Source organism: Vanacampus margaritifer, chromosome 19 (assembly GCF_051991255.1).
Source record: "Vanacampus margaritifer isolate UIUO_Vmar chromosome 19, RoL_Vmar_1.0, whole genome shotgun sequence".
In the NCBI taxonomy this organism is placed as follows: Eukaryota; Metazoa; Chordata; class Actinopteri; order Syngnathiformes; family Syngnathidae; genus Vanacampus; species Vanacampus margaritifer.
Window position 1 is genome coordinate 16954290 of NC_135450.1, and position 24035 is coordinate 16978324.

The window sequence follows — 24035 nt, forward strand, 5'->3', positions numbered from 1 at the left end:
AAAAAAAAAAAAAAAAAAACTCTGATGGACGACTCGGACGCGATGTGTTGTGCAACCTTTCCTGGCACACCTGCGACCGTTTGAAAGTACGGCGTGTAAATAATCGGTGAAAATCCAGCGTATCGAAAATACTGCACGTATTGTGTATCTGCATTTTTTTTTTTATTGGTTTCACGCGTTCTTCTTTGCAGAGGATAAAGAAAATATGCTTGCACGTACTGTATTTTTTTCATATTGTCTCCATGCGTCCATGCACCATTTGTGTTCAAATATCTTCTGCTTCAAAGGTTACAACAGGACGACGCTGATGCTTTCCGTTAGCCCATCTATGGCGTTTGCCATTATGCGTTAGCATGAAGCTAGTAGACTTGGATGGTTTCTTCGAAAGACGCACAGACGGACGAATTGTTGACAAACACCCAAACTGCTGATTTGCTCATATTTCATTCATTCATGACGACAACTAATCTTGATGACAGCTTGCATCTGAAAAAAAAGTTTCTCAGGCACCGCTGGAAATATCACAGATGTTCGATACCGCTATTGATCTGACTGATACCAGTATGAGTAGGACGGATACCACTCGTATTTTTTGATAACTTAAAAAAAGTCAATCACTTTTTTTTTCTAATTTGTATGTAATTATGTTATCTAATTATAATGATCTAATTTTATATCTAACGTATTTATTTATTTTTGAATTACTACATGAATTCATTATGAAAAACCGTCGATACCGTGAACAAGGACGGATACTTTTCTCAGTTTCTCATTTCCTCGTTCCTGATTTGTGAAGCTGATAACGCCTATCGGCCGTTGTCAGCCCGATATTGATACCTGGTATCGCTACTCTCTACTACTACTCTATACCGATGACCTTGTGACCTCTGTTTTTTTTTTTTTTTCTGTACTGGACCCTCGGAGAAAACATTTTGTCCACTCCTGCACCAGATGAGAATTTCTTTCGACCAGGTGCTTTCTGTCCCGTTTTGGCAGCAAGGGGGCTTGGGGGGGGGGGGTATAAGGTGTGTGTGTGGGGGGGGGGGGTCTCGCTCCTCATCCGGCTCGCCTCAGCGACGTTATTCTTAACACGGCACAGGTCAGCACGAGGAATGAAAGATGGCCGAACGGCGCCGCCCCAGGCAAAGTGAACAAGTACGCCCCAGCCAGCTGCTATCTATTATGCGCTCCCCCCCCCGCTCCCCCCCTCCCCCCGTGTCGGGTGTGACGGGGGTGGTCCGGCCTCGTCCTTGCCGACGCGGTGACCTTGGCGTGCAGATGAAAAGCGTCCTGGCTCACCGTGCGGTCCAGGCGGGCCCAGATGCTAAGCGCACGCGGCCAAACCTAGCAATCCAAACGGCATCCTGGAGGGGGGGGGGGGGGGGCAGATGAGCGCCGACGCTCCTCAGGGTGTGGCGTCCATTTTGAAACAAATTTGGGAGAGCGCCGATCGTCCGTCACTCAATCAGCTGATTGAATTTCATTTAGCGGCGCGTGACACACAAAGATGCGACACACACGCGCGCAAGACGGTCCAGACGCGGCTGTGGTTTTTGCCGATGGGGGGGGGGGGGTGTGGGGGGGCGGCGGTTGGCATACGTCGGGTGCCAAAGAAGAAGAAGCCCTCAAGGTCGTCGGCGTCCAGCTGGCGATGGCGACATCTGCTCCCAAAACGGCCTCAAGACCGACATGACCACATCGTTTGACCTTGTCGTCCGAAAACGCGTTTCAAGCAGAGCTGTCAAAATTCCATCGATTAATCGGCAAATAATCGATTATCAAATGAATTGGCAGCTATTTTAATCGTCGAGTCATCATTTGGAGTCTTTTGAACACAAAGTAGAGAAAGGCCGATGTGTTTTTTTTACCAATATTGATTTTTTTTATTTTTTTCCGATATTTGGAGCCGATATTCATTTTCTAAAAGGGAAAATATTGGCATCAAAATGTTTTGAAGCTTTAAATGCTTGAACTAAACATTAAAAAAAATAAAAGTGTTCTATGATGCAAATAGATTGACTGTGAAATTGGTCAATAAATCTGAATACATTTATCTTTTGTAATACTGACTATTGATTATTGTTCTTCTCGGTGAATTTACAATTTTGCTGTCAATTGATTGTCGCAATTTTGCTGTCAATTGATTGTCACCTTTCACGCGTGTCGGCGTCGCACGTCACAGCAAATTCCTCAAAGCGCGTCTTTAATTCTTCTTTCGTTTTGTCTGCCGTCTCATTTCACGGTGCGGACGTGATGGCGGCGGCGGCAGACGGGGGTGGGGGTGGGGGGGGTTGGAGGGGTTTTCGGGGGTGGAGTTAATGGCAAAGGACGTGTAGTCACTCGGCGACGTCGCTGAGTGACCGCTAGCGACGCTTTCCTTGTTTTTCCTTCTTCGCGGGCGTGCGTCGCTCTCTGCCACAAAGCGCATCGATTTCTCCATCAAATAGCAAAACAGCCGATGTGGGAAGCCGGCAGAGGTCATCGGGAATTGCGTGTGCGTGCGCGCATCGGCGTCATCCTCCCTCCCCAACATCGCCGCCATTGTCACTCCCCGAAGGCCTCTCAGTTAAATTGGCTGACAGATAATAAGATCATACAGGAGAGTACAGACGCGCGCGCACGCACACGCTCGCGCGCGCACGCACACACACGCAGACCTTTCACGAGCGGCTGTCGAGCATCCGCACACCTGCGAGACGCTCGCCAAATTACCACCGAACTGTTTTTTTTCCCAGAGCCACTGGATTTAGATGTCATCGTCTTTTTCCATGTCAGAAAAAAATGTGGACAAAAAACACATTCATCGATTAAGTAACCCATTAAACTATTTGAATAATCGAGTAATGGATTGGAGCCATTTTTTACATTAAAATTGTCCAAATCCTCTGATTTCAGCATATCAACAGGAAGGGAAAAAAAAAAATCAATTTGCAATACACTTTAATGCAAAATTCAAATGAATCCGATTAATCGACTGAATAATCGGTAGATTAATCGATTCTAAAAAAATATCTGATAGTGACCGCATTAAACACTGTCAATGCGTTCCAAACGCTGCAAAAGACACCGTAACAAAAAATATGAAAGGATCGACCGATTATCGACGTTTTTTTTTATACTCTGCTGCCACCTGCTGGCCGTTTTTGTAATGACTACCATTTCTTCAAGCGTTCTCGTCGAGTGAGAGGCTGCATCGAAGCCTTCTGTATGCTCTAGCATAAACAAAACATTTTTTTTAAAAAAAAAGACGTATAAAGACGTCTTTGGGACGCTTAAACATTTCAAATGGATGAGTTATTGTAAGCCATCTTTATTTGCATTTTGCACCTCAAATTGAGGACATTTTGCTGATGAGGTCACAGAATGACAGCTTCCATTGCGGCTCAAAAAATTTAAAAATAAAATAAAAGACGTCTTTTTAGTGATTATTTTGGTCGTTCTTGCCGGGAGTAAAATGTCTTCATCATTTCCATGTTGCGCATACGAAGTGAGACGTCGCCGGCAGATTACAAGTTGACATTTCTTTATTGGGCTTCTTCTTTTTTTTTTTGCCCCCCCCCCTTCCCCTCCCTCACTCAATGGAGTTGTTTTGGCCACGGGCTGATTTGGAATAAGTGCCGGGGGGCAAGTCGGGGTCGCGCGCAATTTCAGCGGCAGCGAACGCGGCCTCTTCGAATGCGCGATGCGAGATGCGAGGTGACTTTGACTTTTGATTAACGACGCTCGCAGAAAGGACGGCGCGCTAAAAACTTTGCCGCTCAAAAGGAGGCAGACGGCGCCGCGCAAGAATAATAAGTCAAGGTGCCGCTACGACGGCGGGAAAAAAAAAACAGCCGCGGCAAGTGTTTGTTATTAAAATATTTGTACTTGTCGGGGCCCCAAAGTCCCTCAATGCTTTTTCCCGCTTATGCATATTTCACTTGCAGTGACATCAAGCACGCTCGCTGGCTTTGCCGGCGAAAAGCGGCGGCGAAGGCGGCGGCGGCCCCCCCGGGGAGCGCTCGCTCCTTTCCCATGAGCCCCCGGGGCCGGCGGGCCCGAGGACCGGGAGTTTTGTTGGGGTGGGGGGGGGGGGGGCGAGACAGCAAGCAAGGAAGACGGATCTCGAAAAAGAAAGTCAAGTCAAGATGCCAGGAAACAATCAAGCAATTACGATTCCTCAAAATGGACGCCGCGCCTCCAACAAAATTCAATGCCTGACTCGAATACATGTGGAATGAGGACGTTGCAGCACATTTGTGGGACTGTTGCTAACCAAAAAAGCAGCACAGAGATGCTCCCCATTGCTTGAACAGGAAAAGCAATGGTAGCCAATATAAAAAGTCTACACACCCCTGTTCACATTCTTTTCAGGTTGCAAATAATCCGACCAAGATTTCAAAACTTTTGCTACCAACACGATTGGAATTTAAAATTTTTTTTTTTTTTTCCAGAGGTGGCAAATCCAGGTCCAGAAAGTAAAAATCCTTCCACAGTTTGGCTTTAGCCCGTTGTGCTAGCTAGCTAGCGAGCTAGCAGGTAAACGAGCACCCGGGGAGCTAGCTAGGGAGCTAGCTAGCTAGCACCTGGGGCTAAAGCCAAACTGCGTCACAAAATGAAATAAATAAGTGAAATGATGTGGTTGCACAAGTGTGCACACCCTCTCATAACTGAGGACTATCACATTAAAGGGGATCAACACAAGCCTGAAAGTTTTTGTGCCGACGCTGGCTGCCATTTTGAACCTTCCCTCACTGGAGATGTTGTGTGAGTTTTTTTTTAATTCCTTTTTGGAATTGTGGCCCAAAAATTCCATTTTGGATCAAGTGAAGCATCACAAAATCTGATGACAGGATTGAAATTTTTTGGGGGTTTCTTATCTATGTCGTACCGTGTACTGTAAAAATCTTTTATCACAGAATTTGAAGTGATCATGTTCAACCAGGGCTGGACTGGCACCCCAAAAAAAATAAACAATAAATCAGCCCTGGCATTTTGTCTTCTCCCTCTCTTGGGGTAAAATAAGAGGACAATACTAATGAAAAAGCAGCGCTTGGGCCCCAAAAGACGAGGGCCCACCGGGCATCTGCCCTGAATGCCAGATGGCCAGTCCAGCCCCCCCCCCCCCCGTGTTCAACTTTCCAGCGTTTGTGTCCTAAAACTTTTGCAAAAGGCGACAGTTGCAAGTGAGGCCAACGCCAACAAGATCAACTTCCAAGCTTTTTTTTTTCTTGTTCTTTTTTTCTTCGCGGCCCCTAATGAGCTGTCCGTCATTTTTCATCTGCCTGCACACCAACTTTCATGTGTCGTGATTGGTGGCGGCCGGCGCCATTTATCACTCGCTCCTCTCTCTCCTCCTCCGCCTCGTTCATCATGTCGGCTGGGATAGACTTTCTCCCGCTGTCAATTTAGGAAATGGAGTGACAAGCCGGGCCCGGGGGGGGGGGGGGGGGAGGGGGGGGCGCTAATCTGGGCTTCACGTCTTACAAGCAAAAGCCGCGGGACGAGTCACGCTCGCTCCCGCCGCACGAGCGGCCTGTAAATAAACGGCCACACAACCCACGTTGCGCAACAACAAACTCCTGCGAGGCTCCACTAAAAAATAAAAAATAAAAAATGTCACACGGTTGTGCGTCCCGGGAGGGAAGAAATACGATCGCTCGCTCACACGACGAGTGGAGTCGATAAGCGGCAAAGTGGCCTCACCGACGACGAGCACTTACTCATCACGTCACACGACAAAAGAAACACAAATACAAGAAAAGACGCACACATTGGAAATTGGAAAAATAAATCGATTATTCAACCGATTCATCAGATTTGTTTTCATTTTGTATTCAAGTGTATTTTGTTTATTAACCAGTGATTGGTGTTTATTTTGTAGTTCATATCCGTATAGTGATTAAAAAAAAAAAAAGGGGGGGGGGTTGATGTTGTATTATGTTACCAGTTCAGTCATTGTTTTTCAAAGTAAAAGCAGTTGTTTGCAAATGTCTTATTTTGATGAAACACAGAAGATGATCAGTCTCCTTTCATGAAGGACGACAAAAATCTGTCAACAATTACTGTTGATATGCTGAAGTCAGAGGACAATTTGACATAAAAAAAATGGCTCCAAACGATTACTCAGTTATTAAAATAGTTGTCGATTTGATAATCGATTCATTTGACAGCTCTCAAGTTTTGAAATATTTATTGTGCATACAAAAAAAATTGTATTGGCCGCTGGGGAGGCCACTTGAGAGTGCCTCATCGTTGGCCACGAGTGTGCGCACGCCAAGCAGATTCGGAAGCCAGATGAGCGAAGAAGGAAAACTTTTGCCTATTTATTGATTTCAGAGTCCAATTTGACAGCCAGCCTGTGGCCCGGCCGGGACGTGGTGCTGCTGGCGTGGGCTCTTTAGAGTGCCTCGTTGTCAGCTGTGAGTGTGCGCTCATCCAAAAAGGTGGAAGAGTAATGGGAAGAAAAACGTTTGACATGAGCCAGCCAGCAAGTGGACAGGGACTTCACGCTTGTGCGGCTGCTTTAGAACGCCTCATAGTTGCCGCGAGTGCACACCACATCAGGCAGAGAAAGGCATGGCATGGCATAAAAAATTATTATTTTGTTGCTATCAATGGAAAACAATATCTCAAAGCTTGCGTACATTTAGCTAAAAGGCTATAAGTTAATTTTTTCCCGCCAATTAATTTTGTTGAAGTGTTTTGATGGAGAATACGTGAGGAAAGCCGAACGTCTGCGTGTGGTTGAAGACTGTCCTCTAGTGGCCCCGCCCACGTTTGCCCCCGCCCGCGTTTGCACAATCACATTCAGCACAAGGTTGACTTTCATCATCAAAGATGCCTCTTGACCACATTTTTTTTTAATTAGCCTAATATCAAACATAAAATGCAGACTGAAAAAAAGAAGGATGAGGTCACGCTTGAGAACTTCAAGTTGCAGCATTTAAAAAAAACAAAAAAAAAACGAAGCCAACTGTTACACTTTAAATATGAAATGCAATTTTTATTTTGTCTTTGCTGAAGCTGAAATGCTGTGAAATGAGTTGAATCGATTCATCGTAAAATGGTTGGAATGCGTCAAGGAATGTGGGAGGGAAGAAATTGTGGGGGGGAACTATTTGAGAAATTGATTTTGAAAAATTGTTTACAATTACAAAACGAGCTGAAGTTTGGTAAATATGAGCAATTCTCAATGGGAGAATTTTATTTAGAATATTTTTAAATATTGGAAATGAGCAAAACAGTTAACGGCTTGATGAGTAATTAGTGGTTAGTAGAAGTTTACTCTTAATTTTGCAGTTTTGTACAATTTGAATCAGTAAAGAAATGTGGAAGGTCAAAATACAAAAAAAAATTATACCTAATTTATATTTGGTGTTTTAGAATGTGACTAAGCTGAAAAATATTTGAAGTAAGAATTTGTCAAGAAATGGGGAAGAGGGCAAAATCAATCAAAAATTGGAATTTTATTGAGAAAATGTGGACGATTGTCAGCTTGAATTTGAAGTGAGAACGTTTTTAATGTTGAATGCGTCATTCACCTAAACATCGTTTTTTTTAAAAAAAAAAATCCCGTATATAAAATCTGAATTGTGAGAAAACTGAATTTGCGGAATGTGGAAAATGGCCGGCAGCTCGTCCAGAAATTTGTGAATATGTTAACATTGGAATCATTGAAATGAGTTGAGAAGTGTTGGGGGGGGGGGGGGGGGTCATGTCCACAAAATAGGCAAAGCAGAATTTTTTTTTTTTTTTTTTGGTGTCTAACAACATGTAGGAATACTTTTGCACGAATGGAAAACGTGAAAAAGGACGAGGTGTCACTTGAAATGTGTCTTTTCTCCGCCAAACGCGACGCTTGTGACCCGACGTCACTCGTCACTTCAATTCCGCTCGTCCTCAACTCGTCTCATCCTCGCTCACGTCTAATTGCGCCGCACGCTCGCGTTCCCAAATACATCACAAGACTTTTCAGGAGAAGCGCCGCCCCCCCCCCCCCCCCCTTCCGTCATCCTGTCGCCCGTTTCTACGGTGACAGCCTGGGCCGGGGCTTCCTCATTGGACATGGCAGCGGCGGCCATTTGCATGCCAGACGATTTCTCTTCATCATGTCGGCCGCAAGAATGGCGAACGCGTCTTTGGCTGACGGCAAGCGCGTCCTTGTCCTACAAGGTTAGCGGTCCATTTCATCTGGGCACCACCACAGCCAACCGGGCTGGGGGGGGGGGATTGAATTAAAATAAATGATGGCCGGACATTTATTGCAATGTGGAGGAGGTGGGGAGCGCCAAGGAGGGATTGGAGAGGAGTTGCCGGGTGAAACTTGTGGCTCGTCGCAAAATCAACAAAAAAAAACAACAAGACGAGACAAATGAGAGAAACTCTGCTAGAGCACGTGTGACTGATATTTCGACTGACGTGACAGTCGGAGCTGGTATGAGCACTTTAGAGTGCCTTGTTGTTGGCCATGAGTGTGCGCACAGCAGGAAGTGAAAGGCGGAAGTGCACGGAGAGTGTTATTTTGTCGAACTTAAGTTAGCACGTGGACCACACTTCAGGCTACAGTGGCTGCTTTAAGAGTGCCTTGTTGTTGGCCATGAGTGTGCGCACGGCAGGAAGTGCAAGGAAAGTGTTATTTTGTCGAACTTAAGTAAGTCAGGCTACAGTGGCTGTTTTAGAGCGCCACATTGTTGGCCATAAGTGTGCGCACGTCACAAAGAGAAAGGCAAGGACAGTGTTATTTTGTCCAAACAGCAAGCGTGTGGAGTGGATCACACTTACCGCTACAGTGGCTGTTTTAGAGCGCCTCGTTGTTGGCCATGAGTGTGCGCACGTCAGAAAGAGAAAGGTGGAAGTGCAAAGAGAGTGTTATCTTGTCTAACTTAACAGTTAGCGCACGGATCACACTTCAGGCTACAGTGGCTGCTTTAGAGTGCCTTGTTGTTGGCCATGAGTGTGCGCACGGCAGGAAGTGCAAGGAAAGTGTTATTTTGTCGAACTTAAGTAAGTCAGGCTACAGTGGCTGCTTTAGAGTGCCTCATTGTTGAGCACGAGTGTGCGCACGTCACGAAAACAAAGGCAAGGAGACTGTTATTTTGTCTAACTTAACAGCGAGCGCATGGATCAGACTTCAGGCTGCCACGGCTGCTATAGAGCGCCTCGTTGTTGGCCATGAGTGTGCGCACAGAACCTGAGAAGAGTGGAAAAAAAGTCTGACTTTTTCTCCTCATTGAAATTTGTCAGGTTTGTAAAAAGCTGTCGTCTGTAGTGTGTGAAATGTACGGAACAAGATTTTTATTTTCCCTCGAGTGCTTCCAGCAAGAGCAGCGAGGAAGCGGACGTCCGTCCCAGGAGCTCCCGCCGCGAATTTTGCCCAAACCGCTGTCCGTTTCCCACAAATGCATGTTTTAGGACCCAGGGGACGCCCTCGCTAAGTGACTCCCGATTGGCGCCGGCCACAAAGCCATCAAACATGTCGGCGCGCTGCGGACGCGAGGCGGACACGAGGCCCCGGGGCTCCCTCCGATGCTGACTCTCACCTGGAGCCGCTCCAGGACGCTCTTTTGTCACACGGTTATTTTTACCGACGAGCTGACGCAAATAAATATTTATAGTTGTCGGCGGGTCAGCGGGTCGCAATGAAAGCCGCAGAGGGGAGGCGGGGACGGCAATAGTGTCGGGTAATGTAAGCGAGCGGGTTCGATGAAGCGGGGCGGGGAGAAACTTGCTTGCTTGGCGAATGTGGGGAATAAAATAAGAGGGCAGAAATGGAAAGGCTAAAAATGGAGCCGGTGATGGAGAAGCTCGAATACAGCACAAGTTTTTCTTGTCTTTTTTTTTGCAAGTTTCCAAAATGAGAAGGAAGGCGTAACCCCTGACATATCACTTATCCTCTTTCTCGCCTCCACTATAGCTCAGAATTTCACATTTTATGAAAATCCACAATTAAAATGAATTAATTCAAATAATCTGACATCAAGTAAGTCCTCCCGGGCAGTAGATGGCGCTAGACTGCGGCAGTCTGGCAAATTGGGTCATTCATTAGTGTTGAAGTAGAATGTGTTGTTTGAAGCATGCAAACAGCACTTGATTGATGCTAGTCGCTAGCTGCTAGCCTGTCTATGGCGTTTCTCATTGCGTTAGCATTGAGCTAGTGCACGTTCATGCAAAGTGACTGCTTGAAATACACAACGCGTCATTTTCTGTTTGATGAAGCTTGTGTTTATGATGAAATGAGCAGCAATTAGAGCAAACAAGGTCCGAGCATCGCCCCGCAACCCCCCCACCCGCCCCCACCCTCGCCAGTTTGGAAGCGCGCCGCTCTTTGACCTTCCCAGCAGCCGCCCGTCAGTCAAGGCCGCGCAAATAAACAATGGCGGCGAGCGGCCGTCATCAGCCTCCATCAGCGTCGCGCCGACATCCACGACGTGTCCTCCGGAGGACTGACAGGCAGAGGGGGTGGGCTTCACCTTGACCCCCCCCCCCACTCCCCCCTCTGCCCGGCCGACCTCCCGAAGAAGCCGGGTCGGCCTCGCCGCTGACGGCTGAGTTATTCCCACAATTAGCCAGACGGCATCGCATGGACGTGTTGAACACAAGATTTGGATGTTTTATGAGCTTTAGCTGCGAGAACGGAGGCGGGAGGTTCAAGGCGGGGATGGGGGGGGGGGGGGCTCGACGGGACCATACGGAAAGCACTCATGTGAGAAATGAAGAAGACTTGTGAGTGGACAGAAGCAGGGAGGAGTGGAAATATGGCGTCAAGGCACTACATACGTCAGGTCGTTAACATAGCGGGACGGACGACTGGACGAGCGGGAGGAAAACCAGGAAGCGCATCAACATATGATCCAAAGCCAATATCCATAATTCACTTCCAAATTGACAATAGAATCATGTATTGCTTGATCACATCATTTTCATTGATCGGCCACCGACCGCGATGAACCAATTTCCATCTGTTAAGTTGACAGCTGAAGTTTGCATTGTCACATGTTATTAACTCATTCACTGCCATAAATTCATTTAAAAAAAAGATTAGTAAAAATTAGGGGCAAGGGGCGGTTATCTTTTTTTTATTGTAATTAATCGCATGACTTCACTAGTTAACTCACCATTAATCACACATTTTATATCTGTTCTAAATGTACAATAAAAAAATGATAGGTTTTCTTTTTAACAAAATGTTAAACTAATAGAAATAGTTCAAATGAATTTTTGACGTTTATGCTGTCAATGGCAGTGAAAAAATAAAAAAGGAAAGAAAATATTATTACAAATTTGGGTTTTTAATCATAATTAATCTCATAAATTCACTAGTTAACTCGCGATTAATGACAAATTTCATATCTGTTCTAAATGTACAATAAAAAAATTCTAGGTTTTCATATTCTTAACAAAAGTGGAAACAAAATGTTAAACTAATAGAAATAGTTCAAATAAATTTTTGACGTTTATAGCCGTCATTGGCAGTAAATGAGTTAATAAAACTTCATATTCAAATGTGTGATCATGAGTAAAGCTTTCGACACTAAAATACACTGACTTGTGCAAAAAAAAAGAGTAAAAGTGCCTTATAAAAAACTTGACATGTGAATAATATGTATTTTGAGTGTGCACTACTCAAATGAACTCAAATTATGTTTCAATATCTTAATCAATTTGAGTGCGTACTATTCAAAATGAACTGCAGTAACTTTGTAATTATAAGCCTCAAGTATGCAAATTTGTGAGAAAACAATTGAAGTTTTAACTAAACAAGAAAATGTCAATTAAATTAACATAAAAACAATATATAGTCAATGATTGCATCAACATTATGATTATGTTTGGAAAATATATAATTTACTGTTTATAAACATGGAATCCTTCTCACAAAAACTACAACTACAAGCCATTTTTTCACACTTTAGATTGTCAACAATTTGTAAACAATAATAATAAATGTTACAGCCACACTTGCGAACGCGAGGTCACGTGCTACGGCGTTCGTATGCGACCAACCCTCTCTGACGTTTGAATCATTTCCGCGTTTGCCCTCAGCAGCAGATGCGAGCAAGTTGTTGCTTTTCCTGCCTGCCAGCCGATGCTGCCCTCTGCTGGCGGATGCCGCCAGTGCACAATTCCTGCCATTTTTTCTCTCCCGCCAACACTTTTATTTTTGACAGTTTCTTATTTTGACTGTTTGGAAAAGTGCTGACTAGCTTAAAAAGGTACTTTTTTAAAAGAAGGCTCATCTACACGGCGCTTTGGTGCTCATGAATATTCATTTTTATGACCTTATTTACATATTCATACACACACATGCGCCGCATGCAGGTTGTTGGCTGCACGCCAGACACACACACGCACACACACACGTTACTATTTGGCTAATGGCTAAACACACACACACACGCGCACAACAAACACAAACAGACACGTGAACACACAATAAACAAAGCAGCCGCACGCGCTCCAAAAGGTCATCGCGGGTTCATCCAGTACGCAGACTTTGCACGTCTTCGAGCCCCTCCCATCAAACGCAGCCAAAATGGCCGTTCGCCATCAACGCCAGCGTGTGCGTGCACGCGCGCGTCTTATTATGCATCCCCATCTGTGTGGGTGCAAAGGTGCGGGGCCGAGGCCTGGCGGGGTCTGCAGGTGAGCAGATGAGAGCGGCGGGGGCTCGCTTTCATTCGGACACACGCTGCGGGACGCCGCCCGCCAAGGACGACCACAACAAGAGAAAAAAACTCAAGGCAAATATTCTACATATTTTCTGACTTTTGTGTTTGACAAGCAAAAATGACAAATATATGAAAGTGTTTTTGTGTGTGTGTGTGTCATAGCGAGGTGGGTGTGTTGTTCCTAGTTGTGTATTGTTGTGAGCTGTGTGTCTTTTGTGGGTGTGTTGTCCTCTGGAATGGATTTGTGTGTTTTTGTGTTTGATGAGCAAAGCCAGCAAAAGCATCAAAACACACTTGGTGGCCCCCTCCCTGACTAAAACACAACAAGCAGAGAGTGTGTGTGTGTGTGTGTGTGTGTGTGTGTGTGTGTGCTAAACAGAAAATCCTAATCTGCCATAGACTCACTTCCTGTCTAGACTTGACACGAGGAAGCCAACTCTAATCTGGCCAGCTCTAACGTCTGTGCGCGTGTGTGTGTGTTTGTTTGGGAATTTTCATTTTAGTTACTTTTTTTTTTTGAGTTCATTTTAATTCGTTTTCAGGATGGTTCTTCATTTTAGTGAGCTTCAGTATTTTTTGTGTGTATTATTACTTGTGCGCACTAGGGGTGTGCGCCCAAAAAAAAATCAATTTTCATAAGAATCACGATTCTCATTTAGTACGATTCAGAATCGATTTTAAATGTCCCAAAATCGACGACTTTATACTGTCTTCCTTTGTTTGTGTGTGCCTTTATTGGGAGCGCTGTTCATGTTGTACCCGATTTGGCCACTTAGGGGCAGTGTGGTTGCATGCGGTCTGAGTTGGACTTCTTTCTGTCCCCTTTCATTTCTTTCACTTGACTTCAAATATTGCTTTATAATGTATTTTTTCTTTAACAAATGAATGAAATAAATGATTGATTGATTGAAGTATGACGAGTAATGATTGAGTGTCAATTTGAGTGTTTGGAAATGATGTCAGCGGCGGACTCGCTGACGTCGTCCTTCTAAAAGGCAAACAGTCGCGCACATGGCAGACGCATCACATGACTCATTTGACTTGCATCATCATCATCATCACAGACTTGAGGGGTCCCCCTGTCCACATTCCTAAAGTGTGACTCATGCCCCCCCCCACCCCCCCTCCTATTTTCATGCTCTACAGCGAAACACGGGCCAGCACATGAGGAAAACGTTGCAGCGCGAGCTGGCCTGTTTTCTTGTTTTGTGCCGGCAGACTCGGCAGCGAGCTCAGCGGCCGGCGAGCGAAACAATCGGAGTGAACGTCAACTTTCAGCGTCTGGGATCACGTCTCGGAATCCCCAGACAGCCGCTACGCCGTCCAGCGCAAACGTCCGCATGCTTGATTAGACGCAGACTCCACTCAAAGGAAAGGCGCCAATTTTCAGATTTTTTTTCCTGCTCAACAGAAAATTGCAGTCATCGGCCCAATCGAGACCACAAAGTCACTTCAGAAGTGCATTTTCGCACACAGATTTTGATGCTAAATGAAGTCAACACATCACACGCAAATGATCTTTATCCTCCGCATAGAATAAGAAACATGATCTCTGTTCAGTTTAGAAAAATAAATCACTATTTTTACAAGAAACTAATGGGCTACTCATGATGTCCTTGGGGCTAACTAGCACATCCTGGCACCATTATTATTTTTTTAGGACAATGCCCGTGAATGAACAGAGCAAAAAGGCATCCATGCGTGCCTTTCATTCTCCTCCTGTGTGTGTAACTGCTCGCCCCTCCTCTCTCTGCTTGTAAGGAGAAGAAAAAATTGATTTAAATCAAAAGTGGCACCTCATTTACTCAACTCTGCAAGCCCTGCTTAGACCTCCCCTCACTCTTACAGGTGACCACGTAAACCATCTAACCAGTAACGGGCCAGTGCCTAATATATACGCATAAATATATAATTTTACATAAATACATATTTATGGAGAGAGAGAGAGAGAAATAGAGACGACCCTGCAAAATGGAGGTACTAACTACATGCAATATCAAATGGCTGTGTAATTCCATCATGCTAAATGTTAGCCTGTTAGCATTTATTTTCACATTTTTGTTGTGTTTTCTAAACCAATAAAAATGCATCATTTGAATGAGGTCAACACTTGTGGTTGATGATTGGATCCTAGCTAACCAATCACAATCGCACATTGATTTGCATGATGTTAAAAATCTTACATATAAACTTGGCAAGTTTACAACACGTTGCAGCCATATTATCCTGGCGTCCACTAGAACAAATAAAAACGGGAGGTAACCCCCCCCCCCCCCCAAAAAAGGTCCACGTTATGTAATAAGAATCAAAATCAGTTAAAAACAAAAAAAAGCCCAGCAAAAAAAAATGTGGGACTGAGGTTAAAAACAATTAACTAGATTCATTTAAAAAAGACATGAAGTTCCTTAAATGACCACAAGGTGGTGCCCGAGGCAGCCTATTGAAAGGCCAAGCAGTTGCTTTTGTGGACTTTCCAGGAAAAAAGCTGCTAATGGGAAGGAAATCGGAGCCCTCCGAATAGCTCCAAAGTGACTAATGTGCTCCAAATAGAAAAACAAAAAGCTTCCCTTCACGTGTCTGAGTCACAGCGCTCGTCTGCTAGAGTGCAAGTAGTTGGGGCCGGAGACGAGCCCGCGGGGCCGAGCCCGGGGCCCCTCCTCCATCGTCACGGCACCGCGCGTGTGGGCTGGAATAAAAAGCCCTCCTCCGGTTTCCCGCCATGCAAACATCCACCGGGACGTGACACAAGCATGTCAACGTTTCGGCCCGCAAACTTAGTCTCGATGGGTCCAACAACAACAACGCGTGGATTTCAACGCGGGGGAGCTTTCTAACGGGATCCGGGTTCGAACCCCGCGGGATCGGGATGCAGGCGTGCCAAGCTCTGCTGTGCGTCCTGCTGCTGCTCCACTGCGCCGCGCTGGGCTGGCCGCTGTCCACCTGCGCCGCCGTGGACATGGACCACGTGAAGAGGAAGCGGGTGGAGGCCATCCGCGGGCAGATCCTCAGCAAGCTGCGGCTCGGCGCCCCCCCGCACGCGCAGGGCCCCGCCAAGGCGCCCCAGCAGGTGCGGGCCCTCTACAACAGCACCCGCCAGATGCTGGAGGAGCTGGCCCGGCACCGGCAGGAGATGTGCGGCGCCGACGGCACCGACAGCGAGTACTACGCCAAGGAGGTCCACAGGTTCAACCTGGTCTTCGGGCCCACCGAGAGCAGTGAGTCCAAAACTAGCAAATGCTTGCATGCATTCTTAATAATTCAAATAAGTCTTTGGTGCCGAACAGCGCAGAATAGCACTGAGATCGATTGACAATATTTTGACTAACTTATGAGTCAGCTAAATATGATAAGAATGTTCTTTTTTTGTTGAAACGAGAACTTTCTTGCAGGGACTTTTGTGTGGGATCTGTAAGTGTATCCGAAGTTGTGGTAGGCATGTTGGGGGTTCAAATGGATCTTTGACGTCTATAACCGTCATTGGCACTGAATTAATTAATCTATTCAATATTACAATTTACAAATATTGTTTGAAGTGATGCAGAACAACACCAAATAATATTGAGTAACATTTCCAATATTTTGCCACGCTCATAATATATATATATTTTTTAAATATGTTTTTTTGGGGGGTAAAATCAGCACTTTCTTGTAGGGACTTTTGTGTGGGATCTGCAAACGTGCCTGCCGCTGTGGTCGGGATTTCACCAAGAAATTAAAAATATTAGTACAAATATGTTTTTAATTTTTTTTTTATTAATACTGAGATACATTAGGAGTGTCAGGCGGTAAAATGTTTTAATTGTAATTAATTGCATGACTTCAGTAGTTGACTCACGATGAATCGCAAATTTTATATCTGTTCTAAATGTAAAATAAAATATGTTTTTTTTCCCTATGTTATCATACTTTTGTTTACATAAAAGTGAGGAAAATGTTAAACTCATAGAAATATGGCTGCGTCTTTTAGTGATTGATACAATAATGTCATAATTCATCAAATTAAAAAGATGTACCGTACTGTAAAAATCGAGTGATATTGATTTGTGTTGGTCATTTTTCTGCCACTAGATGGCATAATTGCATTTGTAAAACATTAGTGACAACTCATTTTCATATTATGAACATTTTTATCACATTATTATATATTATTATTTTATTTTTAGGACTGCCAAATTTTGACATGGACGTGACCGTTTTGCCGTCAACAAATTTCCGGTGCCGCATTCCCGAGGACGGCTGCAATTGTCCAACATTTGGATTGCGCAAGTGTGCCTGATAAAGAGGTGGCGAGTGCAGCCGCTCTCCTGTTACACGCCAATTGCACATTTTCCAATTTCCTGTGCGGTCACCGTCAGACACGCGATGATGATGATGATGATGATGATGATGATGCCTTCAGGGGAGCCAGCGAGGGTGGGAAAATGTGGAGAGGAAGCGAAAGATGATGAAAGAAGCTCCCTGCTGAGTTCCTCGTTACTGCAGTCTGACCCGACCAAACTTTCCCGCGTGACTCATGGCTGGCGCCCGCCCGCACGCTAACCGATAGCGGCAGCGACGTTCAACGCGGCTGCTCGACCAGCATCTCTGTCAACGAGCATTTTTGCACAAGCGTGCGCTCTGACAAGAACGAGGCAGCAGAAGACAAAAAGACGACGCTGGACGATGCTAACAGCGGAATGACACAAACGTCAGATTTTTGGGGACGTTGACCCCCTAATTGATGACGTCACTAAATTAGCCTCCAACTACATGCTAATGCTAGCCGCTAAAGAAATATCCAATCACAGTGAGACGCCTTCACTGACTCCGAATGGATGCAACGACATCGCATCACAACTGCAGACTCGCTACTCGGCGTGGGCCAGAATAACATTCGGACCGTGTGATAACCGTCAGCAAAAATATCACGACAGTATTTGGTGGTTTCGCAATCACAACTCGTAATCTTGAAATGTTTGCGTGAAGAACTTTTCCCCATTTAACGCACTCTGTAGGTCAATTAAAAATTAAAAATATTAAAAATATGTCTAAATAAAGTCGTACAAGAGTAAAAGTACTTTATTTGCAGAAAACGAGTCGTTACTTCTCTGCTCTACGTCACCTTGGGAAGTCAGCGCGGAAAGTGACTGATGCTAGCTAGCCATGCTAAGCAGACGCAACCGTAAAATGTTCTGCCTTTTCTCTGGCATTTTTGATAGCTAGATAGAAGCTTTAATGTCATTGTAACGTGTACAACGAAAATGTGTCAGCTAGCCTTAGCGTTAGCCGCTTCGGATGGCTATTCATAGCATTTGCGTTTCTGTCATATCGTTAGCTTCCTAAAGTAGTTGGCCAAATCATTTGTTTTCTTTTCCACATGTTCTTATTAGAGTCGATTTAAGTCCCGTTTATGGTTGAAAGGTCTTCTGAACGGGATAAATGTTCACTCGCCGGCGTGTTAATAAGCACGAAACTCGATGCACAAACGAAATCATTTTCGACGGCTTTCAAAGAAAAACACATGAAAATGCCGGCGCTGCACTTTCAGCTGAGACGCGTAAAACGAGGCCAACAGATGTTTTACAGCTCATGTTTGGATCGCAACGCAATTGGCCACAGTTATCGCCAAGCTTCATCGTAAAGAGATTTAAAAAAAAAAAATTGGGGGGGGGGGGTTAAGAACCGATTTGGAGTGAGCTTGAAAAGCGCACCTGCTCACATCAAAGGGAGGCGTGCGACCTGTGACGCAACGGACTTTGGCTTGGCTGTGGCCCGCCAAGTCCACTTGGACCAAAAACACGCATTTTTGCTCATTTGTTTTCCGCTCGCAGACTGGCAGGAAGAAGCCGCCTTTTCGGAACCTTTTCTCCGTCGGCGCTGTTGATTGGAGTGCGAGGACGATCGCGATTGTTTTTGCGACCAAGCGAAGATTGCACGGAAATGACATCACCAAATTCCACCAGAGAGATCAATGGCGGGACACAAACTTAATGCGTGTGCTGCTCCGTGTCGAGAGCAGACCACACACACACACACACACACACACACACGCACGAGTGTTAATTCCGTCAATGAAAACTAGACAAAAATAATCTCACGTTTTTAACCGGAATAAAACTAGACCAGACTAAAACCCTCGTTCATAAACGATACCTGGGACTAAATCAGTATGATTTTCGTCGACTAATGAAGACGAGACAAAAATGTACTTCACGTCATAAAAATTGGACTTAAAATCTACGGATGTTTTAGTTCATGAACAAAAACGAGATGAAAATTATACAATTTTGTAAAATTTGCTAATCTGTCATGTGACACACAGTGACACGCCCCCTTGCAAATCTGCAGCTAGTGAGCGCAACATGCACAAGCACATGAGACAGATTGACAGTGAAAGGTTAAAAAAAAAATTAGAATTATAATGTAACATTAATCCAACGTTCCAACAGTAATGTTAATCGGAGCGCTAACTAATGCTAGCTAACTGACTAGCTCATAGTTTGGATACCGTAATTGTGTGTCAAGTTGTTTTTCATCAAAAAGAGGAGAGAAAATTTAATGTGAAATAATTTTAGATCTAAAATGTTCAACATAATCTGCTGACAAAACGAAAAGCAGTTTGCAAAGCGGCGGAGCCCGACCCAAGGCGCGATTAGGACCGCCCCCTCATTTGAATAACATTTCGACCTAACAGCATGAAACAAATAAATGTAAGCGCAAAGTGTTTTTATTTATTGATTGATATCTAATTCTATTTATATATTTATTTTTGTATTTATTTCGACCTATTTATATATTTATTTTTGTATTTATTTCGACCTATTTATATATTTATTTTTGTATTTATTTCGACCTATTTATATATTTATTTTTGTATTTATTTCGACCTATTTATATATTTATTTTTGTATTTATTTCGACCTATTTTTATATATATATATAATTTTTTTAACCTTATTCATTTTTACTTTTAATTATTTGGGGCTATATATATATATATATATATTTTGAATTTTATTTATTTATTTGTTTTTTATATCCGTTTTTATTTTTACTTGTATTCATTCATTTAGTCATTTTATTTATTTTTATTTTTGGCAGTTTTGGTCTGCCATACTGGTCTGTCGAAAACATGAAAACTGTCAAATCTTCCCTCCCTTCCTTGCGCGGCAGACGACCTGTCGTACTGTCCGAAAGGCATCACGTCGAAGGTGTTCCGCTTCAACGTCTCCGCCATGGAAAGAAACGCCACCAACCTGTTCCGAGCCGAGTTCCGAGCCTTGCGGCTTCCCAACGCCGGCGCCAGGCGCAACGAACAGCGCATCGAGCTCTACCAGGTGCGTAAAGGTACTGTTAAAATCACAAAATGGAGAATTTGGTCAATGCGGTTCTTGCTGTTTTGAGAGCCAGACCGAAGTCCGGCAAGAAAACGTTTAGCAGAAGCTTTGCTGGGTTATTTCATTCGACGTCCGCTTCTCATGTGTCCTCCACCAAATATTTGATATTTAAGATGCTAATCTAAAAAGCGCGCTCTGGTACGCCAAGTGGATTTATGTAACGCGCTTGTCCAAGGAAATGTCATTAAGTGGCTGTTATTGGCTTTTAATGTCCTCAACATGCGGGAGCCATCCAAAGATAATCACCAGTCCTTAATAGCAAACAGATTGTCACGGCGTCTTTGGCGGCACATACAGTCCGTTCCACTTCCTGAACGGGCACCGCGGGAGCGCTCGCGCCCGTCAAGGCCAATCGACGGTGACGGCGAGCAGACCCAGCGTTTGATGGGAACGGGCCAGCTCGTTTGCGGGCTGCCGGCGGATGGACAAACAAGCGCTCGGGTGACCGTCCCGAACGTCTGTTGGATCCAAACATGCGCAAATTGTCTCCAGGTGGACCCGCTAAGCTAGCAAACGACGTATTCCGCCAGCGGCCAAAACACGGCAAATCAACGACAGGCTACACGTATCGTATCACATTAGCTTGAAATCTTCTTATTCAAAAAAAAAAAAAAAAAAAAAGGCTTGTTTTCCCTCTCAACAACAATTTAGACAATTGCACGAATTAGCAAATGAAATTTTAACACCTTACTACATATCATCATGTTAGGATAATCACGAGGTGACTTGTCATCTTTAATGGAAAACCAGGCAAGAATGGTTTCTCTCTTAACAGCAGCGTGGTCAAGATCCAACCAAATAAATGCCTTGCTTCAAATAAATACCCGGTAGCCATTTTTAAGCCATCAATAAAAGGGATAAAAATATCTTGATTTTGCAAATTGCATTTTTTTTAACACCACTCTGTATCTTCTTCAAAACTGGCCTAAACTCTACTGTGAAAATAAAAATCCTTGCCCCAAATAAACACAGGGCTTATTGTTGGCTAAAACAAAACAGCAAAACTCCAACACACCTTCCGAGTGTGCAGATGAATTCGCCAGGCCCCAATTAGTAACTGGGTGCGAAGTCCGCTTATAGAAAGAAGCGCAACATTCAATTCTCTTTGGAACAGTTTCCAGTTGACGGACAGCAATGTGTCAAGGTCCACTAAAAATAAATGCCCTACTTCAAATAAATGCCTGGTAGCCATTTTTAAGCAATTAAAAAAAATGAACAAAAATATCTTGATTTTGCAAATGAAATCCTTTTCACACCACGCAGTATTTGGCCTAAGCTCTACTGTAACAGATTCCTTGTCCCAAATAAATAATTTATTGTATTCTTGAACTCACCACGCCCCAATTCATAACTGGGTGCGAAGTCCACTTATAGAAAGAAGCGTCTTACATGAAATGCACATTCAATTGTCTTTGTAACAATTTCCTGTTGACGGACAGCAATGTGTGAAGCTCCACCCAAATAAATGCCTTACTTCAAATAAAGCTGACACGCTGTTGGCGTCAAATACTACATTTTCCATCGATCGATCTAAGGACAGGATCATGTTCAGCTTCAAATAAGAACCTTTTGGACTTAAGCTGGGTTGTATCTACGTCACCAAACGCCATCGTGATTTACAGGTGGTGCGGCCCAACGAACACATCCGGAAGCAACGCTACATCAGCGCCAAGAACGTGCTAACCAAAGGCACGCCCGAATGGGTCTCCTTCGACGTGACCGACGCCGTGCGCCAATGGCTGACCGACAGAGGTCGGGATCAGATCCAGGTCTTGCTTCTGCTTTTTCCCCGTCTTTGATCGTCCCAAACGTTGCTTTGATTTGACCCCAGGAAGTAATCTGGGTTTGGAAATCAGCGTGCACTGCCCCTGCCACACCTTCGGCCCCAACGGCGACATCATCGACAACGAGAACGAGGTTCTGGACGTCAAGTTCAAAGGTACCCGAGTGGGAAACCTCCCGAAAGTCCGACAAGCCGCTCAACGCTTTGTCCCAAAGCAGGCGTGGACGGCGAGGACGAGCAGAGTCGCTTGGACCTCGGCCACCTGAAGCGCAGCAAGGAACAGAACCTGCCTCACCTCATCCTCATGATGATCCCGCCTCACCGCCTGGACGCAAAGTCCTCGCACAGGCGCAAGAGAGCGCTGGACACCAACTACTGCTTCTCGTAAGAAACACTTTCGCGCCCGAGCCAGATCACCCGCTTGACGACCGGCGCTGGGGATGCGTTGCAGACCCAACTCGGATCCAACAAAAAAGATAAATCAACACTTAGAAGGAACATCACATTAAAAAAAAAAAAAAGGAAAAAAGTGTAGAAGATAACACGTGAAATAAAAATCAAGTTCAACCAAACCAGAGAACTTCGTCAAGCTAACGTCCGCTAGCTTACTGCTAAGATCTCATGCAAAACGCTATAGAGCGGCTAATGGAAATGAGCATAAATGTTACATTATTATCAATTAATATTTCATAACAAAGTTCCAAATGGATTACAAAAATGTGTATTTATATAAATCATTTGTGAAATGACGTTAGAGGTTATTTCGACTATGTTGGCTAACAACACACAACTAGCTAATGATGCACATAATGTCCGCTCATTTATTTTCGTGCACTTTGACTACAATTTTAACATTTGGGCGGCTGGGAAATTAAAATGGAGACACCCCCCCCCCCCCCCCAACCAAAAAAGTATAAAAGAAACAATAAGAAAACTGATAACAAAACACAGAAATCAACAATCTGAAATCATATCAAGCTAGGTAAGGAAGTTATTTTTAGAAAAATTCTCAAACGGACATTTTTGACCACCAAAACAAAGAATGTGCAAAGCTGGCTTTTTTTGCCGTCCCAAAAATGTCAACGTGCGACCCGCTGGCCCGCAGAAAGACGGAGGAGAGCTGCTGCGTGCGCCGGCTGCACATCGACTTCCGGCGCGATCTGGACTGGAAGTGGATCCACGAGCCCAGCGGCTACGACGCCAACTACTGCTCGGGGCCCTGCCCCTACCTGAGGAGCTCCGACACGCCGCACAGCTCGGTAAGCGACGACGTCGCACTGCTACGAGCGGCTTGGCGGCCCAAAAATATCTTTGGGCAAAATGGAAACTTTTTCTATCCGCAGCAAGAACGTGAAAAGACTCGTTTCGGTTCAGTTCGGTTCCGTTCACCTTTCGGCGCATTCCTATTGGAATCTAAATGTTTACAATTCAGCAATGCAGAAAGTTCCTCACTTTCTTGAGTCACCCGAAATAATCATGCCGATTTGTTGTTTTGATTCTCTGCAGCCCTGCCAAGAATAAAAGTAGTGCCTTGGTAACATATGGAATTAAATGAAATGACAGTTTGGTACACTTTTGGTGGGTGGAGCCAGACACAAAGGTCTCAATCGATTGGTCGAACTACTACTTTCCGTGGCGTTTGTTAAAGATCCCTGACAATCATTTGCGTAATCGTTTTTTCGACACAATTTGAATCCATTGAGACATTTCGTGTTTTGTGCCAGTTTAACCCAAGTGTGTGTTTGTTGTGTGTGTGTGTGTAGTTGCTGAGCCTGTACAACACCCTGAACCCGGAGGCGTCGGCGTCGCCGTGTTGCGTCCCCCAAGAACTGGAGCCCCTCACCATCCTCTACTACTCGGGACGGACCCCCAAAGTGGAGCAGCTTTCCAACATGATCGTCAAGTCGTGCAAATGCAGCTGAGGGGAAACACGCAGCGTTGGCTGCCATCGGGTCGGCACTGATTCGAAAGGGATGACTTTTTTTTGGGGGGGGGGGGCGCTTGTGTTTCGTTTCTAATGCAAATTCCGGATGGCAAAGTCCTGGTGACTCCACTGCAACTTTAAACTGCAAGTCAAAACCGAGAGCTCGTTCGAGGATGACGTCATAGTCCTCATTTCTGGCCACAATATTAGGGACACCTGCGCAATGTCATCAAACTCAACAAGAAAATTCTCTCTTTCAATTTGGAACAATCCAAATGAGGATGAGGAGTGCGTCGGTGAAC

At 44.7% G+C, this 24035-nt stretch overlaps 2 protein-coding genes across 3 annotated transcripts in view; one reads left to right on the plus strand and one right to left on the minus strand.

Moving 5' to 3' along the window:
- Positions 1 to 24035, minus strand: part of LOC144039526 (steroid hormone receptor ERR2-like) — an 80455-nt gene that overhangs the window by 41403 nt on the left and 15017 nt on the right. The window contains exon 2 of one of the 2 annotated variants that reach the window (XM_077552951.1): positions 19886 to 19979. The exons of the other annotated variant lie outside the window; for it this stretch is intronic. The gene's annotated coding sequence lies outside the window, so the exon portion shown is untranslated. The remainder of the gene's footprint in view (positions 1 to 19885; positions 19980 to 24035) is intronic. 2 annotated transcript variants of the gene reach the window in all.
- Positions 15390 to 23800, plus strand: LOC144039528 (transforming growth factor beta-3 proprotein-like). The gene is made up of 7 exons (XM_077552954.1): positions 15390 to 15865; positions 19803 to 19966; positions 21649 to 21778; positions 21858 to 21965; positions 22028 to 22193; positions 22915 to 23068; positions 23573 to 23800. The coding sequence occupies exons 1-7, from the start codon at positions 15517 to 15519 to the stop codon at positions 23729 to 23731; spliced, it is 1230 nt and encodes a 409-aa protein (XP_077409080.1). The 5' UTR covers positions 15390 to 15516; the 3' UTR covers positions 23732 to 23800.